Source organism: Scyliorhinus torazame, chromosome 1 (genome assembly GCF_047496885.1).
Source record: "Scyliorhinus torazame isolate Kashiwa2021f chromosome 1, sScyTor2.1, whole genome shotgun sequence".
Taxonomy (NCBI): Eukaryota; Metazoa; Chordata; class Chondrichthyes; order Carcharhiniformes; family Scyliorhinidae; genus Scyliorhinus; species Scyliorhinus torazame.
Genome location: NC_092707.1, coordinates 415,375,766 through 415,398,650, shown reverse-complemented (window position 1 = coordinate 415,398,650; position 22,885 = coordinate 415,375,766). Strand labels below are relative to the sequence as shown.

General features: G+C 51.4%; 1 protein-coding gene across 3 annotated transcripts in view; it reads right to left on the bottom strand.

Annotated features, from left to right (window-relative positions):
- The window catches only part of LOC140428553 (zinc-binding protein A33-like), a 41,136-nt gene that overhangs the window by 9,558 nt on the left and 8,693 nt on the right, over positions 1-22,885 (bottom strand). For 2 of the 3 annotated variants that reach the window (XM_072515159.1, XM_072515177.1), the window contains exons 3-5: positions 14,944-15,177; positions 6,119-6,141; positions 3,892-4,007 (exon numbers count right to left, since the gene is read on the bottom strand). In XM_072515159.1, coding sequence (XP_072371260.1) covers positions 3,892-4,007; positions 6,119-6,141; positions 14,944-15,177 — 373 coding nt within the window. The remainder of the gene's footprint in view (positions 1-3,891; positions 4,008-6,118; positions 6,142-14,943; positions 15,178-22,885) is intronic. The other variant, XM_072515168.1, reaches the window with a different exon arrangement.

Genomic DNA, 22,885 nt, shown 5'->3' with positions numbered 1-22,885 from the left:
CCGTGGGGGCACTCTTTCCCTTCCGCCTTCGCCACGGTCTCCACCATGGCGGAGGCGGAAGAGACTCCCTCCACTGCGCATGCGTGGGAAACTGACAGCGGCCGCTATCGCTCCTGCGCATGCGCCGCCCGGAGATGTCATTTCCGCGCCAGCTGGCGGGGCAACAAAGGCCGTTTCCGCCAGCTGGCGGGGCGGAAATTTGTCCGGCGTCGGCCTAGCCCCTTAAGGTTGGGGCTTGGCCGCCAAAGATGCTGAGCATTCCGCCCCTTTGGGGCGGCGCGATGCCCGACTGATTGGCGCTGTTTTGGGCTGCAGTCGGCGGACATCGCGCCGATACCGGAGAATTTCGCCCCTGGGGTGTTGGTGATTCTCACACACCACGGGCGCGATTCTCCACTCCCACGCCGATTGGGAGAATCGCCTGGGCCGCCAAAATTTCCGGGGATGCCGGTCCGACGCCCTCCCGCGATTCTCCCAAGCGGCGGGAACGGCCCGGTCGAGTTTCGCGGGCTATTCTCACAGTCTGGACAGTAACGCCAGAGAAGTGGATTCTCGGTGTGTGGTAGAACCTGCCTCTTTTCATTTCTATTGATCCCAATAACAATTCAATTCATCCAGCACCCAAAACTTAGTAAAATATCTGAAGGTGATTCACAGCAAGCTAATTAGACTCAAACGGACACCAAATCTTTGTCAAAGCGATAGTTTTAAAAGATGAGAGAGAGGTTAAGGTTGAAGATTTCAGAGTTTAGGCCCCCAGCAGCTAAAGGTACAGATGTTGGGGTGGGGGGGTTAAAATTGGGGATTCCCATGAGGCCAGGATTAGAGGGGTACAGAGATGTGGGAGGGTTGTAGGGCTGGAGGAGATTACCCAGATAGGGAGGGGGTGAGGTCATGTGGAGGGATTTAAAAACAAGGAGGGGAATTGTGATGTTGAAGCCAGTGTGGAAGCCTGGCAGTACCAAGGTGCCAAGGGGAGTGCCAAGGTACCACCCTGCCCTGTCCCTGACCACCTGGGGGGTCTGCAATGGCCAGCAAGACCCCCACCCCCCAGGTATATGTGGACCAGTACGAAGCAGTGCACTGGCGAGCTCTCCCTGGCAAGGACGATGGGTCCCGGGCGCCAGGTGAAATGAGCCATTAGGTTTATTTAAATATGCAGGTCTGGGTCTCGGCTGGCTGGGTGAAATCCAGGCGGCACCAGGCAGAGCAAGCCGGGCGGCCAGCGATGGGCCTGTCAGAGCCCGATTCGGGCCGTCATGCATCCGTTGCGCGCAGCTCCACGCCAGATGCAATGGGGTCGCTGAATCACGCCTGGATGATGTGGAGAAATGTGAATTTTTCACTTTGAAGAATCGAGAAGCAGCAAATTGTTCTGACGGAGACAGGTTCCAGAACGCAGGTTCAGAGAAATCCCGCTGCCCTGGTAAATAAATCACAGAATGTCAGTTTGCAGGTACAGCGAGTGATAATAATAATCTTTATTGTCACAAGTAGGCTTGCATTAACGCTGCAATGAAGTTACTGTGAAAAGCCCCTAGTCGCCACATTCCGGCGCCTGTTCGGGTACACAGAGGGAGGATTCAGAATGTCCAATTCACCAACATCACGTCTTTCAGGACTTGTGGGAGGAAACCGGAGCACCCGGAGGAAACCCACGCAGACACGGGGAGAACGCGCAGACTCCGCACAGACAGTGACCCAAGCCGGGAATCGAACCGGGGACCCTGGAGCCGTGAAGCAACAGCGCTAACCACTGTGCAACCCTGCTGCCAATGAGGAAGGCAGATGGAATGTTGGCATTTATTGCAAATTTGGGATTTTTTTCTGCAGCTGGACCTTGGTGAGACCACGTCCGGAGGGTTGTGAACCGTTTTGATATATATAATTGCTTTCGAAGCGGGTCGGAGAGACCCTGGGATGAAGGGCTTACCTTGGGAGGTTAAGCAGGTTGGGGCTGTACCCAGTGGGGCTGAGAACAATGAGAGGTGATCATATGGAAACATACAAGATCCTGAAATGATTTGATAGGCTGGATTCTGAGAGGATGTTTCACTTGTGGGCGGGACTAGAACACGGGGACACAGCTTAAGGGGTTCCCTATTTAGGATAGAGATGAGGAGATCTTTGCTTTTTGTAGTATATATAAATGATTTGGAGGAAAATGTAACTGGTCTGATTAGTAAGTTTGCAGACGACACAAAGGTTGGTGGAATTGCGGATAGCGATGAAGACTGTCGGAGGATACAGCAGGATTTAGATTGTCTGGAGACTTGGGCGGAGAGATGGCAGATGGAGTTTAATCCGGACAAATGTGAGGTAATGCATTTTGGAAGGTCTAATGCAGGTAGGGAATATACAGTGAATGGTAGAACCCTCAAGAGTATTGAAAGTCAAAGAGATCTAGGAGTACAGGTCCACAGGTCATTGAAAGGGGCAACACAGGTGGAGAAGGTAGTCAAGAAGGCGTACGGCATGCTTGCCTTCATTGGCTGGGGCATTGAGTATAAGAATTGGCAAGTCATGTTGCAGCTGTATAGAACCTTAGTTAGGCCACACTTGGAGTATAGTGTTCAATTCTGGTCGCCACACTATCAGAAGGATGTGGAGGCTTTAGAGAGGGTGCAGAAGAGATTTACCAGAATGTTGCCTGGTATGGAGGGCATTAGCTATGAGGAGCGATTGAATAAACTCGGTTTGTTCTCACTGGAACGAAGGAGGTTGAGGGGAGACCTGATAGAGGTATACAAAATTATGAGGGGCATAGACAGAGTGGATAGTCAGAAGCTTTTCCCAAGGGTAGAGGGGTCAATTACTAGGGGGCATAGGTTTAAGGTGAGAGGGGCAAGGTTTAGAGTAGATGTACGAGGCAAGTTTTTTACGCAGAGGGTAGTGGGTGCCTGGAACTTGCTACCGGAGGAGGTGGTGGAAGCAGGGACGATAGATAGGGACAGTTAAGGGGCATCTTGACAAATATATGAACAGGATGGGAATAGAGGGATACGGACCCAGGAAGTGTAGAAGATTGTAGTTTAGTCGGGCAGCATGGTCGGCACGGGCTTGGAGGGCCGAAGGGCCTGTTCCTGTGCTGTACATTTCTTTGTTCTTTGTTGTTTGTTGAGATACCTTTTCACTCAGAGGGTCGTTAGTCACTTTAATTACAGGATGTGGGCGTTGCTGGTTAGACCAGCATTTATTGCCCATCCCTAGTTGCCCTTCAGAAGGTGGGGGTGAGCTGCCTTCTTGAACCTCTGCAGTCCTGAAGGTGCAGGTACACCCACTGTGCTGTTAGGGAGGGAGTTCCAGGATTTTGCCCCAGTGACAGTAAAGGAACGGCGATATATTTCTAAGCCAATGGTGGTGAGTGACTTGGAGGGGAACCTCCCAGGGCGTTGATAGTGCGGGATTCAGTGATGGTGATGCCATTGAATGTCCAGGGGCGATGGTTAGATCCCCTCTTGTAGGAGACGGTCATTGCCAGGCACTTGTGTGGCGTGAATGTAACTTGCCACTTGTCAGCCCCGAGCCTGGATATTGTCCAGGTCTTGCTGCATTTGGACAGGGACTGCTTCAGTATCTGAGGAGTCGCGAATGGTGCTGAACATTGTGCAGTCACCCGCAAACACCCCCACTTCTGACCTTCTGATGGAAGGGAGGTCATTGATGAAGCGGCTGAAGATGGACGCAGTGGAGTCTGGTCATTGAATTTATTCGGGGCAGAGTTGGAAAGATGTTTGATGGGTAAAGGAGCTGAGGGTTATGGGGGGCGGAGTGGCAAGCGAAGCTGAAACCAGAACTCGGCCAGCCCCGATGTTACTGAATGTTGGGACAGACACAAGGGGCTGTTTGGCCTATTCCTTCTCCCATGTCCTATGTTCCTCAAACACACACCTGTATTGATAATGTTCAGCATCTTCTTCCAGACTTTGTACTGTAAAGATCCCACATAGCGTCCCACATTAATCACTGCAGAGACAACCTCTGGATCTCGAGGAGTGCAGTTAGCTCTGTAACGAGGATGTTGGGAGAGGTTAAATGTGCGCCACTTCAGTGTGGATTGTGAGAGGCGATGAATGGATATATCAGAAAATTCCTAATTAATGCCTAACATTGGACGTTAAGCGAGGAACTCTCTGGCCGAAGGTAACCCCCGGTGAGGCCGGAACTGGTGACTTCTGAACAGGTACAAAGGCAAAAGGTTCACTTGGACTATCGCCTGAACCCTCCCTCGAGATTACTTACACATTCCAAACCCTGATCCTAACGTTAACAGCTGATCTTGGATACCCATCCATTCCTTTGTCATATCCTCCAGCTGGCTGTGAACTGACAGTCTTTGGAAGAGAAGAGGATTTGTCTTCACACAAAAATTTCCATAACCCAGGGCCTCACGCTTTGCGCTACTCCAGAACGGAATATTCTGAGATCCATTGCAGTGACAGAATCTCACAGCAGAGAAGGAGGCCATTCAGCCATTGTCCCTCTGTTGGCTCTGTAATAGTCAGTCCTGTTTTTAATCTCACATTCTTGATTTTTAATCCGTTATCCTCATCCTCAAGCACCTGCCTGACTCTCCTTTCAAAATGATTTCGGGAATCATGTTTGATTCACTTTTTTGGGCCAAGGAATCCTGGGCGGGATTCTCTCAGCCGGGTTCAGACCGGAGAACCTCCCGGAGATCGCGTCCCGCCGCCCCAACGCGGGGCGTGATTCTCCGCAGAGCGGAGAGTCGGCATCATTGGCTCGGGCGCGGCCGGCCGGGGGCCGCTTTACGGGGCCCTCCCGGCGATTCTCAGCCCGGGATGGGCCGAACGGCCGTGTCACAAAAGCCGCGTCCCGCCGGCGGCGCTCACACCTGCTCTCAGCCGGCGGGAACTCGGCGTGGAAGGGTCGGGGGCGGCCTGTGGGGGGGGGCGGGAGGGGGTCCGACCCCTGGGGGCGGGGGGGAGCCTCCGATGTGGTCTGGCCCGCGATCGGGTCCACCGATCGGCGGTCCGGCCTCTCTGGCCGGGTGCCTCCTTTCTTCCGGGCAGGCCCCTGTAGCCCTGCGCCATGTTGCGTCGGGGCCGGCGCAGAAAAGGGAGACACCGCGCATGCGCGTGCTGGCGCTGGTGACACTGCGCATGCGCGGACCCCAGTTCACGCCAGGATCTGCAGCTGGAGCGGCGTGAACTGCTCCAGTGCCGATCCCCTGTAGTGGCCAGAATTGCTGGTCCCAAGGCCGTGTCGACGCCGTCGAGAAACTCAGGATCAGAGAGTCCAGCCCCCCGTTCCTGACAATGATTTTTTTTCTCCCCATCTCTCCCTCTGCACCTTTTTCCAATGATCTAAAATCTTTGAGGTCGTGACCCACTCCCCAGAGGGAACAGATTTTCTTTATCAAAAACTCTCCTAATATTGAAAACCTTTCCAAGGTCACCTCTGAACCTTCTCGGTTCCACAAAGGACAGTTCCAACCTTTGGAATCCCTCCAAATAACTACAGTCCCTCCTCCCTGGTGACACCCTGCTAAAACTCCTCCAGACCTTTTCTGGGTGCGACATGTAGTATTATAAACAACACTGATGTTTAACTGTACTCGTGTGGGACTGTACGAGTTGGAATTTAGAAGGATGAGGGGGGATCTTATAGAAACATATAAGATTATGAAGGGAATAGATAGGATAGTTGCGGGCAGGTTGTTTCCACTGGTCGGGGAAAGCAGAACTAGGGGGCATAGCCTCAACATAAGGGGAAGTAGATTTAGGACTGAGCTTCGGAGGAACTTCTTCACCCAAAGGGTTGTGAATCTATGGAGTTCCTTGCCCAGTGAAGCAGTAGAGGCTCCTTCATTAAATGTTTTTAAGATAAAGATAGATAGTTTTTTGAAGAATGAAGGGATTAAGGGTTATGGTGTTCAGGCCGACTCCTGCTCCTAGTTCTTATGTTCTTATATCCCCCCTGCCCAAGGCGTTCAAGCTGGCCGCACTTAACCTCGAGCCCGTTGGCAAAGGGTCGGGGTGTGGTATTCCCCTGCCTGACCCCTCACTAAATAATAGGGAGTGGGAAAGGGAAGAAGACACATAAGGAGGTCAGGAATGTCCAGAGAGAGCGACGGATGATCAGGTGCTGTGCATACCTTTGTCTAGTTGCTGGAAAATCCTGAAAGAAAAGAGAGAGAATAATTCAGACTAACTGGATGCACAATGTTCATCCAATACCGAGCATGAAGGATCTCTGTAAAATGGTTGATTGACCAATACACTCTCATCAGTAAGTTCACTGCAGAGGAAGAGGTGACGTGGACCATTGTGCCCATCCCGGCTGGAAAACGAGCGCTCCCAGCCTCATCCCACTTTGCAGTATTCCGTCCGGAGCTTTGGAGGTTACCGCCCCTAGAGGTTGATATCCAGAACCCTCTTAAATGAGTTGAGGGTCTCCAGCTCTGCCACCCTCTTCAGGTAGGGACGTCCAGCTCCCTCCTTAACCCTCATTTCCCTCTGATCTTTCTACCAATCCATTTAAATCCATGCTCCCTCATCACAGGCGTCTCTGCCGAGGTGGGGGGGCCCTTCCCAGCCACTCTATCCAGCCCTCTCACAGTCTTGTACAACTCCGTCAAATCTCCCCTCAGCCTCTGTGCCAATGAGAACAACCCCAGCCTGTCCAATCTCTCCAATCAAATGAAGGTAAAGCAGTGGATGTAGTGTACATGGATTTTAGTAAGGCATTTGATAAGGTTCCCCATGGTAGGCTTATGCAGAAAGTAAGGAGGCATGGGATAGTGGGAAATTTGGCCAGTTGGATAACGAACTGGCTAACCGATAGAAGTCAGAGAGTGGTGGTGGATGGCAAATATTCAGCCTGGATCCCAGTTACCAGTGGTGTACCGCAGGGATCAGTTCTGGGTCCTCTGCTGTTTGTGATTTTCATTAATGACTTGGATGAGGGAGTTGAAGGGTGGGTCAGTAAATTTGCAGACGATACGAAGATTGGTGGAGTTGTGGATAGTAAGGAGGGCTGTTGTCGGCTGCAAAGAGACATAGATAGGATGCAGAGCTGGGCTGAGAAGTGGCAGATGGAGTTTAACCCTGAAAAGTGTGAGGTTGTCCATTTTGGAAGGACAAATATGAATGCGGAATACAGGGTTAACGGTAGAGTTCTTGGCATTGTGGAGGAGCAGAGAGACCTTGGGGTCTATGTTCATACATCTTTGAAAGTTGCCACTCAAGTGGATAGAGCTGTGAAGAAGGCCTATGGTGTGCTCGCGTTCATTAACAGAGGGATTGAATTTAAGAGCCGTGAGGTGATGATGCAGCTGTACAAAACTTTGGTAAGGCCACATTTGGAGTACTGTGTACAGTTCTGGTCGCCTCATTTTAGGAAGGATGTGGAAGCTCTGGAAAAGGTGCAAAGAAGATTTACCAGAATGTTGCCTGGAATGGAGAGTAGGTCTTACGAGGAAAGGTTGAGGGTGCTAGGCCTTTTCTCATTAGAGCGGAGAAGGATGAGGGGCGACTTGATAGAGGTTTATAAGATGATCAGGGGAATAGATAGAGTAGACAGTCAGAGACTTTTTCCCCAGGTGGAACACACCATTACAAGGGGACATAAATTTAAGGTGAAAGGTGGAAGATATAGGAGGGATATCAGAGGTAGGTTCTTTACCCAGAGAGTAGTGGGGGCATGGAATGCACTGCCTGTGGAAGTAGTTGAGTCGGAAACATTAGGGACCTTCAAGCAGCTATTGGATAGGTACATGGATTACGGTAAAATTATATAGTGTAGATTTATTTGTTCTTAAGGGCAGCACGGTAGCATTGTGCATAGCACAATTGCTTCACAGCTCCATGGTCCCAGGTTCGATTCCGGATTGGGTCATTGTCTGTGCGGAGTCTGCACGTCCTCCCCGTGTCTGCGTGGGTTTCCTCCGGGTGCTCCGGTTTCCTCCCACAGTCCAAAGATGTGCGGGTTAGGTGAATTGGCCAATGATAAATTGCCCTTAATGTCCAAATTGCCCTTGGTGTTGGGTGGAGGTGTTGAGTTTGGGTAGGGTGCTCTTTCCAAGAGCTGGTGCAGACTCAGGGGGCCAAATGGCCTCCTTCTGCACTGTAGATTCAATGATAATCTATGATTAATCTAGGACAAAGGTTCGGCACAACATCGTGGGCCGAAGGGCCTGTTCTGTGCTGTATTTTCTATGTTCTATGTTCTATGTTCCTCACTGCTGCAATATTCCAGTCCTGGCAACGCCGGTATCAATCTCCTCTGCCCCCTCTCTAATACATTGGCTGGCCTTTCAATGATATTCAACTCAACCAACAGCAGAATGGAAACGCAAATACGGAAACTGAAGAGCAAGGGTATGATTAGAAATTGTAAGAATTAATATTGGATGCATCTGATTAAATGTAACTCCACAAGAGACAATGATAACTGTGGTGTGAAATGTTATCTGTGAAATAACTTGATCCAGGTTGAGTTTTGTCACTGGCAATGTTGGAATGAGTATTTCAGACTCTTTGATCATGGTATACGTCAGAGAATTTAAAAAACAATTTTAGGGTAAGGTTTCAGGAGATGAGGCAGCACGGTAGCACAGTGGTTAGCACCGTTGCCTCACAGCGCCAGGGTCCCAGGTTCAATTCCCCGCTGGGTCACTGTCTGTGCGGAGTCTGCACGTTCTCCCCGTGTGTGCGTGGGTTTCCTCCGGGTGCTCCGGTTTCCTCCCACAGTCCAAAGCTGTGCGGATTAGGTGGATTGGCCATGATAAATTGCCCTTAGTGTCCAAAAGGTTAGGTGGGGTTACTGGGTTACGGGGATAGGGTGGAGGCGAGGGCTTAAGTACGGTGCTCTTTCCAAGAGCCGGTGCAGTCTCGATGGGCCGAATGGCCTCCTTCGGTGCTGTAAATTCTGTGATTCTCTGATGGAATGAATCAAGGTGATTTGTCAGGTTTAAAAATTCATTTTACCAGGTGTGGGCTTCGCTGGCGAGGCCAGCATTTATTGCCCATCCCTAACTTTCCCTTAAGAAGATGACAGTGAGTTACCGCCTTGAACTGATGGACTCCCTGAGGTGTAGATACACCCACTGTGCTGTTAGGGAGGGAGTTCCAGGATGTTGCCCCAGCGACAGTGAAGGAACGGCGATATATTTCCCAGTCAGGGGGGTGAGTGACTCGGAGGGGAACCTCCAGCTGGTGGGGTTCCCAGGTATCTGCTGCTCTTGTCCTTCTAGATGGTAGTGGTCGTGGGTTTGGAAGGTGTTGTCTAAGAAACGTTGGTGAGTTACTGCAGTGCATCTTGTTGATGGTACACACGGCTGATACTGTTGGTCGGTGGTGGAGGGTTTGAATGTTTGTGGAAAGGGGGAGCAATCAAGCGGGGCTGCTTTGTCCTGGATGGTGTCGAGCTTCTCGAGTGTTGTTGGAGCTGCACTCATCCAGGCGAGTGGAGAGTATTCCCTCACACTCCTGACTCGTGCCTTGTAGATGGTGGACAGGCTTTGGGGGTGATGCACGATCTATTACACAAAGACGAGAGTTGGATGCAATCGAGGCTTTATTACACTGAGATGTGTGGCCTCCTACAGCAGCTGGTGAAATGGCTGCTGTACGGGGAGCACACATATTTATACTCCGCCTCCTGGGCGGAGCCAGCAGGGCCTTACCACAAAGCACCTAATGTATACATCAGTGGTGACTACCACATTCACCCCCTGTTAAAATTGAGTCCGGCGGGGGTGGTGGAGAGTTATACAGAAGGATGATGTTTTTTGTTTAGAGTCCCGATCAAGTTACAGGTTCAGTCGGTCCGGAGCCTTGCTCTGCCGTTGGGAGCGCCGCAGTGATGGCAGCGATTCCGGTGTCGGTCTGGTCTTCGGTGACTCCGGGAGCGTGCTGAAATCCTCGTCATCCTCGGGCGTGGGCAGGGGGAGGACGGATGGTCCTGGGGCGAGGGTTGCGGCTGGGTGCGCTGGGGGAGGGAGGGTGGCGCCGGGCCGGAGGGGGGTGTGTGTGTGGGACCAGCTGGGTATGCTACGTAAGCGTATTGTGGGTTGGCGTGGAGTAGCTGTACTCTCTCAACCAACGGGTCCTCCTTGTGGAGCCGCACGTGATTGCGGAGGAGAACGGGTCCTGGAGCTGCCAGCCACGTTGGGAGCGATACCCCGGAGGTGGACTTCCTGGGGAAGGCAAAGAGACGTTAAAGGGTGTGTCGTTAATCGCGGTGCACAGGAGCGACCGAATGGAGTGCAGAGCGTCAGGGAGGACCTCCTGCCAGCGGGAGGCCGGGAGATTTCTGGACCGTAGGGCCAGTTGGACGGCCCTCCAGACCGTCCCATTCTCCCGCTCCACCTGCCCGTTTCCCCGGGGGTTGTAGCTGGTCGTCCTGCTGGAGGCGATACCCCTGCTGAGCAGGAACTGACGCAGCTCATCGCTCATAAATGAGGATCCCCTGTCACTGTGGATGTAGGCGGGGAAACCGAACAGAGCAAAGATGGTGTTGAGGGCTTTAGTGACGGTGGCAGACGTTATATCGGGGCATGGGATGGTGAAGGGGAATCTGGAGTACTCATCGACCACACTGAGGAAGTACGTGTTACGGTCGGTGAAGGGGAGGGGCCCTTTGAAATCCACGCTGAGGCGTTCAAAGGGGTGGGTGGCCTTCACCAGGCGTGCACGGTCTGGCTGGTAGACGTGCGGTTTGCACTCCGCACAGACCTGGCACTCCCTGGTGATTGTCCTTACTTCCTCGACGGAGTAGGGCAGGTTGCGGGCCTTTATGAAATGGTACAACCGTCTGACTCCCGGGTGACAAAGGCTGTCGTGCAGGGTCCGGAGTCGGCCTACTTGTGCGCTGGCACATGTACCTCGGGATAGGACGCCTGGGGGCTGGTTGAGCTTGCCGGGGCGATACAAAATCTCGTAGTTGTAGGTGGGGAGCTCGATCCTCCACCTCAAGATTTTATCGTTCTTGATCTTGCCCCGCTGTGTGTTGTTAAACATGAAGGCTACCGACCGTTGGTCAGTGAGGAGAGTGAATCGCCTGCCGGCCAGGTAATGCATCCAATGCCGCACAGCTTCAACGATAGCTTGGGCCTCTTTTTCGACGGAGGAATGCCGAATTTCGGAGGCAGGAAGGGTTCGTGAAAAGAATGCCACGGGCCTGCCTGCCTGGTTGAGGGTGGCGGCTAGAGCGACGTCTGAGGCATCGCTCTCGATTTGAAATGGTAACGTCTCGTCGACTGCGTGCATCGCGGCCTTGGCGATGTCGGCCTTAATATGATTGAAGGCCTGGCGAGCCTCGGCCGTTAGGGGAAAAAGAGTGGATTGAATGAGTGGGCGGGCCTTGTCCGCATAATTTGGGACCCACTGGGCGTAGTGAGAAAAGAACCCCAGGCATCGTTTGAGGGCCGTGGGGCAGTGGGGAAGGAGGAGATCCATGAGGGGGCGCATGCGGTCAGGATCGGGCCCCAGAACTCCGTTCTGGACCACATAGCCGAGGATGGCTAATCGGTTCGTGCCGAACAATAGGTCTCCTTGTTGTAGGTTAGGTTGAGGAGTTTGGCGGTGTGGAGAATTTTGGAAAGGTTAGCGTCGTGGTCCTGCTGGTCATGGCCGCAGATGGTGACGTTGTCCAGATACGGGAAAGTGGCCCACAGTCCGTACCGGTCAACCATTCGGTCCATCTCCCGTTGGAAAACCGAGACCCCATTGGTGACGCCAAAGGGAACCCTAAGAAAGTGGTAAAGGCGGCCGTCTGCCTCGGAGGCAGTGTAGGGCGGTCCGCATTGCGGATGGGGAGCTGGTGGCAGGCGGATTTCAGGTCCACTATCGAGAAGACCCGGTACTGTGCAATCTGATTGACCATATCAGATATGTGTGGGAGGGGGTGCGCGTCGAGCTGCGTGTACCGATTGATGGTCTGGCTGTAGTCCACGACCATTCTGTGTTTCTCCCCAGTTTTAACGACTACCACTTGGGCTCTCCAGGGGCTGTTGCCGGCCTCGATGATGCCTTCCCGAAGCAGCCGCTGGACCTCGGACCTGATGAAGGTCCTGTCCTGGGCGCTGTACCGTCTGCTCCTGGTGGCGACGGGTTTGCAATCTGGGGTTAAGTTTGCAAATAGGGAAGGTGGGTCGACCGTGGGCAGCACGGTAGCATTGTGGATAGCACAATTGCTTCACAGCTCCAGGGTCCCAGGTTCGATTCCGGCTTGGGTCACTGTCTGTGCGGAGTCTGCTCATCCTCCCCGTGTGTGCGTGGGTTTCCTCCGGGTGCTCCGGTTTCCTCCCACAGTCCAAAGATGTGCAGGTCAGGTGAATTGGCCATGATAAATTGCCCTTAGTGTCCAAAATTGCACTTAGTGTTGGGTGGGGTTACTGGGTTATGGGGATCGGGTGGAGGTGTTGACCTTGGGTAGGGTGCTCTTTCCAAGAGCCGGTGCAGTCTCGATGGGCCGAATGGCCTCCTTCTGCACTGTAAATTCTATGTTTAGGGTCGCGAGGCCGCACACAGTAAGGGGTGGTAGGGGCCCGCCGAATTTCAATGTTAGGCTCTGGAGGTTACACGAAGTCCAGGCCGAGTAGCAAGGCAGCGCGGATTGGGGAGGACGTAGAGGCGGAAGCCGCTGAACTCCACGCCCTGGACAGTGAGAGTGGCGATGCAATACCCCAGGATCGCCACGGAATGGGACCCGGAGGCCAGGGAGATTCTCTGGTTGGCGGGGTGTACCGCAAGGGAGCAGCGCCTTACCGTATCGGGATGGATGAAGCTCTCGGTGCTCCCGGAGTCCAGCAGGCAGGAGATCTCGTGCCCATCGATTTTCACGTTGGTAGAGGCCGTTGCTAGGTTGCGTGGGCGAGACTGGTCAATCGTGACCGAGGCGAGACGCGGCTGGTCATCGATGGTGGTAGACGATGGGGTGCCCGGGGGGCATGGGTCCTGGTACGATGGCGGCGCCCACGGGCCGCACGTGGAGATGGTCGGAACAATAGCGGCGACTGCGCGGGCCTGGCACACCGCAGCGAAGTGTCCCTTCTTCCCGCAGGCCTTGCAAAGGGCGCTCCGGGGCCGGGCAGCGTTGTCGGGGGCGTTTTGGCTGCCCACAGAAGTAACATTTGGGGCCCCCGGGGTTGGTTGGCTGCCGCGCGGCACAGGCGTGGGGTTGGCTGAGTGGGGTCCCCGATGGGGCGGCCGCCTGCGGAGTCCACGATGCGTAGGAGGGGTGGGCCGCGCGGCCGCAGGTATCGGCCTGGATGTTGCGCGAAACGACCGTCGGCGAGAGTGCTAGCTTTTTGGTTGCCGCGAGGTCGAGCGTGGCCCCTTCTAAGAGGCGCCAGCGGATGTAATCCGACCCTAACCCCCTAACAAAAGCGTCTCTCATGAGCAAGTTCGAGTGTTCCGTGACGGCCTGACAGTCACAGTCTCTTCCACTGACTCACCAGCAAGTTGACGACGAGTGGAGAGGATGTGTCTGGCGTAGAGCGTGTTAGTCCGCTGAGCGTAGTTTTCCTTCAGTAGCGCCATGGCGTCTTCGTAGGTCGGCGCGTCCTGGATAAGTGGGAAGACGTTGGAGCTCAGCCGCGTGTCGAGGACCTGAATCTTCTGAGCTTCCGGGATTGGGTCTGGTGCAGACCTGATGTAAGCTTCGAAACAGGCTCGCCAGTGTTCACAGTCCTTTCTGGCGTTGCCTGATTGCGGATCCAGCTGCAGGCGATCCGGCTTGATGCGGAGGTCCATCTTCTGAAAACTTCAGTGTAATAAATTGATGCACGATCAATTACACAGAGACGAGAGTTGGATGCAATCGAGGCTTTATTACACTGAGATGTGTCGCCTCCTACACCAGCTGGTGAAATGGCTGCTGTACGAGGAGCACACATATTTATACTCCAGCTACTGGGCGGAGTCAGCAGGCAGGGAACTACCCCCCTACCTGTAGTACAGGGCCTTACCACAAAGGACCTAATATATACATCAGTGGTGACTACCACAGGGGGTCAGGAGGGGAGTTATTCGCTGTAGGATTCCGAGCCTTTGACCTGCCCTGGGAGCCACAGTATTAATGTGGCTGGGTCCAGTTCAGTTTCTGATCAATGGTAACCCCCCGGATGTTGATTGTGGGGATTCAGCGATGGTAATTGAATGTCAAGGGGGCGGTGGTTAGATCCTCTCTTGTAGGTGATGGTCATTGCCTGGCACTTGTGTGGCGCGAATGTAACTTGTCACTTGTCAGCCCCGAGCCTGGATATTGTCCGGGTCTTGCTGCATTTGGACAGGGACTGATTCAGTATCTGAGGAGTCGCGAATGGTGCTGAACATTGTGCTGTCATCCGCAAACATCTCCACTTCTGACCTTCTGATGGAAGGCAGGTCATTGATGAAGCAGCTGAAGATGGCTGGGCCGAGGACACTATCCTGAGGAACTCCTGCAGTGATGTCCTGGAGCTGAGATGATTGACCTCCAACCACCACAACCACCTTCCTTTGTGCCGGGTATGACCCCAACCAGCAGAGAGTTTACCCCTGATTCCTATTGACTCCAGTTTTGGTGAGATTACTTCCTCCACAGACTAGGCGCAGTCTTTTCTGCCAAGCCCTCGCTCTCACTGGAGGGCATTGTATAACCACCAGTGACCTCCCAATCACCCCAAACTCCGTGGGAGGGTGAGTGAATGTAAACACCAGACTATCAATATAACACAGTGGTCACCCGGATCAGGTACTGTCCACAGATACCATCCATATGCGGTCAGAAAGATAGCACCCACTTTGTTTGTGGAATATTGCAACATACGGGACCGGAGTATCCCATTCGACCCTTCTCATCTCAGCCTTAAACAGTCTGCCCCTTATTCTGAGATTTTGTACCCCTTTCCAAAATCTGCCCCACTGTAACAACCAACCAGCCCAGGGAGGTATTTAACCTTATTCTCCTTCTCCAGTACCTGTCCTCACTCACCAGTAAGAAGCGAGCCGAGTCCTGTTGGCCGAGCTGGCTCTCGATGGACTGAATGACCGCGTTTAGCGAGGACATTTCCTCAGACACTTCCTTCATTTTCTGCCTCATTAACAGAAGCTGACCTTCCTCATCCTTTCGGAGATCATTCATCAGCGTCTTCTCCTCACTGTACAGAAAACAATGAAGCTTTTGGAATTCCTGTTTCATATGTTTCTCAGCTCTCAAAGCCTGGCTCTGTTAGAAACAAAATCAATGTCAGTCGACAAGGGTTCACCTTTAGCCGCTCCTCGCATCCTCGGTGGAACGTCTGCTCCAGGGTGAGCGGTTTCAGAATTTGGGGCAGATGGAATGAGTCTTCTATTGCAATTAGAGGACGTTACATTTGAGGGAGTGCTATATTCGTGTGAGAGTTATCAGTGGCTGATTGCTATGCTTGGGTCTGGATCAGTCACAGCTGGTCGCATGAGTCAGACATCGAACATCGCCAAGGGACACACTCAACAATAACTAGTCTTTCAATTCTCAAATCCAAACAAGCCCGCTCTGAATGCTGTGGGCAGAGGGTGGTGCAGGACGGAGTGGCAGGGGAACAAGGGGTACAGGAGGACAGTCTGTCGATCCTGAGAAGGAATAGAATGATGCATTGTGCTCAGCACTGTCATAGAATCATAGAATTTACAGTGCTCATTCGACCCATCGAGTCTGCACCGGCCCTTAGAAAGAGCACCCTACCCAAGCCCACACCTCCACCCCATTCCCGAAACCACACCTAACCTTTTTTGGACACGAAGGGCAATTTATCACGGCCAATCTACCTAACCTGCACATCTTTAGACTGTGGGCGGAAACCGGAGCACCCGGAGGAAACCCACGCACACACGGGGAGGATGTGCAGACTCCGCACAGACAGTGACCCAAGCCGGGAATTGAACCTGGGACCCTGGAGCGGTGGAGCAACTGTGCTAACCACTGCGCTACCGTGCTGCCCGTATTCTAAACTTATGCTGATCGGGTTTAAAAGTGGAACTAACTCCAAAGTGAGGTGCAGTCAGACTCATTTTCAGCAGTGATCAGTGAGTTGCACTCTCACCTTGGGTCCAGAGATTGTAGGTTCCAGTCCCACTCCAGAGAAAATCCGCTCTGACGCTCCCACAGCAGGACCGAATTGGTGCTGCGCTGTCAGAAGTGCTGTCCTCGGGATAAAATATTAAACAAAAGGCCTGGGTGCCCTCTCAGTGCCCAGTGGCCACTATCGGACAATCGGACCAGCACCACAGATATTTGTGCTTCAGTCAACATCTTTGGATCAGATAATCCGGCTTTCCATCTCACCGTGGGATCTTGCTCTGCAGGAATTATCTGCCTCATTTCCAACAGTGGCCTCACTTCAAAAGTATTTCATTGGCTGCAGACTGCTTTGGGACATCCTGACATCGTGAATAATGTCAGCCCTCCCTTTTCAGGTCAGACCCTGACATTACACACAAGAGGACAGCGCATTTGAATAGCAGCGCTCACGTCAAAAATCATCCCGACTGGAGTGCAAGTCGGTGAATCCCACATCTGGGGCCTGGGCCGCAGATGGTGGCGATGGGATGGCCAAGAGGCTGGAGTTGGACGATCGGAGGGTTTAGGAAAGCTCACGGGGCTAGAGGAGCTTACGGAGGCAGAGCACGCAGGCGACAGTATAACTGCAGAATGGTGGGGCCCGGGAATTGTTTGCTACTGACATCAGCTACAGTGCGAATAGACGCAAAAACAATTTTAAAAGGGCAGCGCGGTGGCGCAGTGCTTAGCACTGTTGCCTCACGGCGCCGAGGTCCCAGGTTCGATCCGGGCACTGGGTCACTGTCCGTGTGGAGTTTTCACATTCTCCCCGTGTTTGCGTGGGTTTCACCCCCACAACAAAGATGTGCAGGGTACGTGGATTGGCCACGCTAAATTGCCCCTTAATTGGAAAAAATTAATTGGGCACTCTAAATTTAAAAAAGAAAAAAAAAACATTTAAAAAACTCAACTGACAAACAGGCTTGCCATATAATATCCAACAACATTGGATTGGATTGGATTTGTTTATTGTCACGTGTACCGAGGTACAGTGAAAAGTATTTTTCTGCGAGCAGCTCAACAGATCATTAAATACATGAAAAGGAAATAAAAGAAAATACATAATAGGGCAACACAACATATACAATGTAACTACATAAGCACTGGCATCGGATGAAGCATACAGGGTGTAGTGTTAATGAGGTCAGTCCATAAGAGAGTCATTTAGGAGTCTGGTGACAGTGGGGAAGAAGCTGTTTTTGAGTCTGTTCATGCGTGTTCTCAGACTTCTGTATCTCCTGCCCGATGGAAGAAGTTGGAAGAGTGAGTAAGCCGGGTGGGAGGGATCTTTGATTATACTGCCCGCTTTCCCTAGGCAGCGGGAGGTATAGATGGAGTCAATGGATGGGAGGCAGGTTCGTGTGATAGACTGGGCGGTGTTCACGACTCTCTGAAGTTTCTTGCGGTCCTGGGCCGAGCAGTTGCCATACCAGGCTGTGATGCAGCCTGATAGGATGCTTTCTATGGTGCATCTGTAAAAGTTGGTAAGGGTTAATGTGGACATTTCAGCAATAGAGGGAGGGAGGAAAGAATGAAGAGAGAATTTCAGAGGGAGCATCGGATGGTCTACACCTGGGCAGGACTGGAACAAATGTCCTCGGGGGTGCTTTTGCTAACACTGTTGGGGAGGTTTTAAACTAATGTGGCAGGGGGATGGGAACAAAATTAGGTAGTTAGAGGTCAGTAAAGAGGCAGCAACTAAAGCCAGTAAGGTACTAGATAATAAACTCAATGTGACTAAGGGGAAGAGTAGACAGGGAAGAGCTGATGAACGCAAAGGGACAGGTGGTCTGAGGTGCATTTGTTTCAATGCGAGAAGTGTAGCAGGTAAGGCAGATGAGGGCTTTGATTAGTACCTGGGAATATGATGTTATTGGTATTACTGAGACTTGGTTGAGGGAAGGGCAAGACTGGCAACTAAATATCCCAGTGTATAGATGCTTCAGGAGGGATAGAGAGGGAGGTAAAAGGGGTGGAGGAGTTGGATTACTGGTCAGAGATGATATCACAGCTGTGATTAAGGAGGGCACGATGGAGGATTTGAGCACTGAGGCAATATGGGTAGAGCTAAGAAATAGGAAGGGTGCAGTAACACTGTTGGGACTTTACTACAGGCCTCCCAAAAGCGAGCGTGAAGTAGAGGTACAAATATAAAGACAGATTATAGAAAAATGTAGGAGCAATAGGGTGGTCGTGATGGGAGATTTTAACTTCCCCAACATTGAATGGGACTCATGTAGTGTTGGAGGTGTAGATGGAGCAGAATTTGTAAGGAGCATCCAGGAGAGTTTTTTAGAGAAGTATGTAAATAGCCCAACTCGGGAAGGGGCCATACTGGACCCGGTATTGGGAATGATCCCGGCCAGGTGGTTGAAATTTCAGTCGGTGATTACTTTGGGAATAGCGATCACAATTCCGTAAGTTTTAGAATACTCATGGACAAAGACGAGAGTGGTCCTAAAGGAAGAGTGCTAAATTGGGGAAAGGCCAAGTACAACAAAATTCGGCAGAAGCTAGGGAATGTGGATTGGGAGCAGCTGTTTAAGGGTAAATCCACATTTGAAATGTGGGAGGCTTTTAAGGAAAGGTTGATTAGAGTGCAGGACAGACATGTCCCTGTGAAAATGAGGGATAGAAATGGCAAGATTAGGGAACCATGGATGACGGGTGGAATTGTGAGACTAGCTAAGATGAAAAAGGAAGCATACATGAGATCTAGGTGACTGAAAACTGATGAAGCTTTGGAGGAATATCGGGAAAGTAGGACAAATCTCAAATGCACAATAAAGAGGGCTAAAAGGGGTCATGAAATATCTTTGGCTAACAGGGTTAAGGAAAATCCCAAAGCCTTTTATTCGTATACAAGGGTAACTAGAGAAAGGATTGGCCCACTCAAAGACAAAAGAGGGAATTTATGCGCGGAGTCAGAGGAAATGGGTGAGATTCTTAATGAGTACTTTGCATCGGTATTCACCAAGGAGAGGGACATGACGGATGTTGAGGCTAGGGATGGATGTTTAAATACTCAAGGTCAAGTCGGCATAAGGAAGGGGGAAGTTTTGGGTATTCTAAAAGGCATTAAGGTGAACAAGTCCCGAGGTCCGGATGGGATCTATCCCAGGTTACTGAGGGAAGCGAGGGACGAAATAGCTGGTGCCTTAACAGATATCTTTGCCATGATGTGGAGATGCCGGCGTTGGACTGGGGTGAGCACAGTACGAAGTCTTACAACACCAGGTTAAAGTCCAACAGGTTTGCTCCAGATATCTTTGCAGCATCCTTGAGCACGGGTGAGGTCCCGGAGGACTGGAGAATTGCTAATGTTGTCCCTTTCTTTCAGAAGGGTAGCAGGGATAATCCAGGGAATTATAGACCTGTGAGCTTGACGTCAGTGGTAGGCAAACTGTTGGAGAAGATACTGAGGGATAGGATCTATTCACATTTGGAAGAAAATAGACTTATCAGTGATAGGCAGCATAGTTTTGTGCAGGGAAGGTCATGTCTTACAAACCTAATAGAATTCTTTGAGGAAGTGACAAAGTTAATTGATGAGGGAAGGGCTATAGATGTCATATACATGGATTTCAGTAAGGCATTTGATAAAGTTTCCCATGGCAAGTTGATGGAAAAAGTGAAGTCGTATAGGGTTCAGGGTGTACTAGCTAGATGGATAAAGAACTGGCTGGGCAACAGGAGACAGAGAGTAGTGGTGGAAGGGAGTGTCTCAAAATGGAGAAAGGTGACTAGTGGTGTTCCACAGGGATCCGTGCTGGGACCACTGCTGTTTGTGATATACATAAATGATCTGGACGAAGGTATAGGTGGTCTGATTAGCAAGTTTGCAGATGATACTAAGATTGGTGGAGTTGCAGATAGCGAGGAGGACTGTCAGAGAATACAGCAAAATATCGATAGATTGGAGAGTTGGGCAGAGAAATGGCAGATGGAGTTCAATCCAGGAAAATGCGAGGTGATGCATTTTAGAAGATCTAATTCAAGAGTGGACTGTACGGTCAATGGAAGAGTCCTGGGGAAAATTGATGTACAGAGAGATCTGGGAGTTCAGGTCCATTGTACCCTGAAGGTGGCAACGCAGGTCGATAGAGTGGTCAAGAAGGCATACAGCATGCTTGCCTTCATCAGAAGGGGTATTGAGTACAAGAGTCGGCAGGTCATGTTACAGTTGTATAGGACATTGGTTAGGCCACAGTTGGAATACCCGGGAACTACAGGCCGGTGAGCCTTACTTCAGTGGTAGGGAAACTACTGGAGAGAATTCTTCGAGACAGGATCTAATCCCATTTGGAAGCAAATGGACGTATTAGTGAGAGGCAGCACGGTTTTGTGAAGGGGAGGTCGTGTCTCACTAACTTGATAGAGTTTTTCGAGGAGGTCACTAAGATGATTGATGCAGGTAGGGCAGTGGATGTTGTCTATATGGACTTCAGTAAGGCCTTTGACAAGGTCCCTCATGGTAGACTAGTACAAAAGGTGAAGTCACACGGGATCAGGGGTGAGCTGGCAAGGTGGATACAGAACTGGCTAGGCCATAGAAGGCAGAGAGTAGCAATGGAAGGATGCTTTTCTCATTGGAGGGCTGTGACCAGTGGTGTTCCACAGGGATCAGTGCTGGGACCTTTGCTCTTTGTAGTATATATAAATGATTTGGAGGAAAATGTAACTGGTCTGATTAGTAAGTTTGCAGACGACACAAAGGTTGGTGGAATTGCGGATAGCGATGAGGACTGTCGGAGGATACAGCAGGATTTAGATTGTTTGGAGACTTGGGCAGAGAGATGGCAGATGGAGTTTAATCCGGACAAATGTGAGGTAATGCATTTTGGAAGGTCTCATGCAGGCAGGGAATATACAGTGAATGGTAGAACCCTCAAGAGTATTGAAAGTCAAAGCGATCTAGGAGTACAGGTACACAGGTCATTGAAAGGGGCAACACAGGTGGAGAAGGTAGTCAAGAAGGCGTACGGCATGCTTGCCTTCATTGGCCGGGGCATTGAGTATAAGAATTGGCAAGTCATGTTGCAGCTGTATAGAACCTTAGTTAGGCCACACTTGGAGTATAGTGTTCAATTCTGGTCGCCACACTACCAGAAGGATGTGGAGGCTTTAGAGAGGGTGCAGAAGAGATTTACCAGAATGTTGCCTGGTATGGAGGGCATTAGCTATGAGGAGCGGTTGAGTAAACTCGGTTTGTTCTCACTGGAACGAAGGAGGTTGAGGGGAGACCTGATAGAGGTATACAAAATTATGAGGGGCATAGACAGAGTGGATATTCAGAGGCTTTTCCCAGGGTAGAGGGGTCAATTACTAGGGGGCATAGGTTTAAGGTGAGAGGCGCAAGGTTTAGAGTAGATGTACGAGGCAAGTTTTTTACGCAGAGGGTAGTGGGTGCCTGGAACTCTCTACCAGAGGAGGTGGTGGAAGCAGGTGACATAGTGACATTTAAGGGGCATCTTGACAAATACATGAATAGAATGGGAATAGAGGGATACGGACCCAGGAAGTGTAGAAGATTGTAGTTTAGTCGGGCAGCATGGTCGGCACGGGATTGGAGGGCCGAAGGGCCTGTTCCTGTGCTGTACATTTCTTTGTTCTTTGTTTGTTCTTTGTACTGCATGCAATTCTGGTCGCCACATTACCAGAAGGATGTGGATGCTTTAGAGAGGGTGCAGAGGAGGTTCACCAGGATGTTGCCTGGTATGGAGGGTGCTAGCTATAAAGAAAGGTTGAGTAGATTAGGATTGTTTTCGTCGGAAAGACGGAGGTTGAGGGGGGGCCTGATTGAGGTCTACAAAATTATGAGAGGTATGGACAGGGTGGATAGCAACAAGCGTTTTCCAAGAGTGGGGGTGTCAATTACAAGGGGCCACGATTTCAAGGTGAGAGGGGGAAGGTTTAAGGGAGATGTGCATGGAAAGTTTTTTACGCAGAGGGTGGTGGGTGTCTGGAACGCTTTGCCAGCGGAGGTGGTAGAGGCGGGCACGATAGCATCATTTAAGATGCATCTAGACAGATATATGAATGGGCGGGGAACAGAGGGAAGTAGATCCTTGAAAAATAGGCGACAGGTTTAGATAAAGGATCTGGATCGGCGCAGGCTGGGAGGGCCGAAGGGCCTGTTCCTGTGCTGTAATTTTCTTTGTTCTTTGAATGATCAACTAATTGTGGCTTTGTGCGGGTTTCTGTGGGAGACAGTGTGGGGGAGGGCATGGGTGCGATTCCCTCGTTCAGAGTGCCTGATCGAGGTACCAGGCCTCAGGAATCCTGGGCCCTGCTGAGAGCCACACCCCTGCCCTCGCTGCTGACCCACGTCCTCCGCATTCTGGCATTCCCCTTGCCGCCATCATTCACCTGTGGCCTGGCTCCCTCAGAGAGCTGGGACTTTGGCGGTGCTTTACTGGCATAGCCACCTGGTGGCACTGCCGAGCAAGTGCACAGCTCACGGGTGTTTTCAGCATGGAAACAGGCCCTTCGGCCCAGCTTATCCATGCCGACCCAGCTTGTCCAAAAAGCCTTTCATTGGCTTGGTCATTCTTAGTGGAGCAAGACGGCTGTGCCCAGAATGTTTGGTTTCCGGGAAGGCCCCTCGCTGTCCAGTTGAGTGCCTGATTGTCATTTACACTGTGGGTCTTCCCAAAGAAGGACTTGCTCTCCTGTCACCTGAACTGAATTGCACCCAATATTTCTCTGAGAACGTGGTTAATCTATGGGATAGGTATGAAACCATTCTCTGATTCTATGATCAGATTTGTGAAATGGTCGGGGATACTAAACAGGTTATAATGAAGCATTGGGCGAGGGCGAAAGGGGGTAAGAA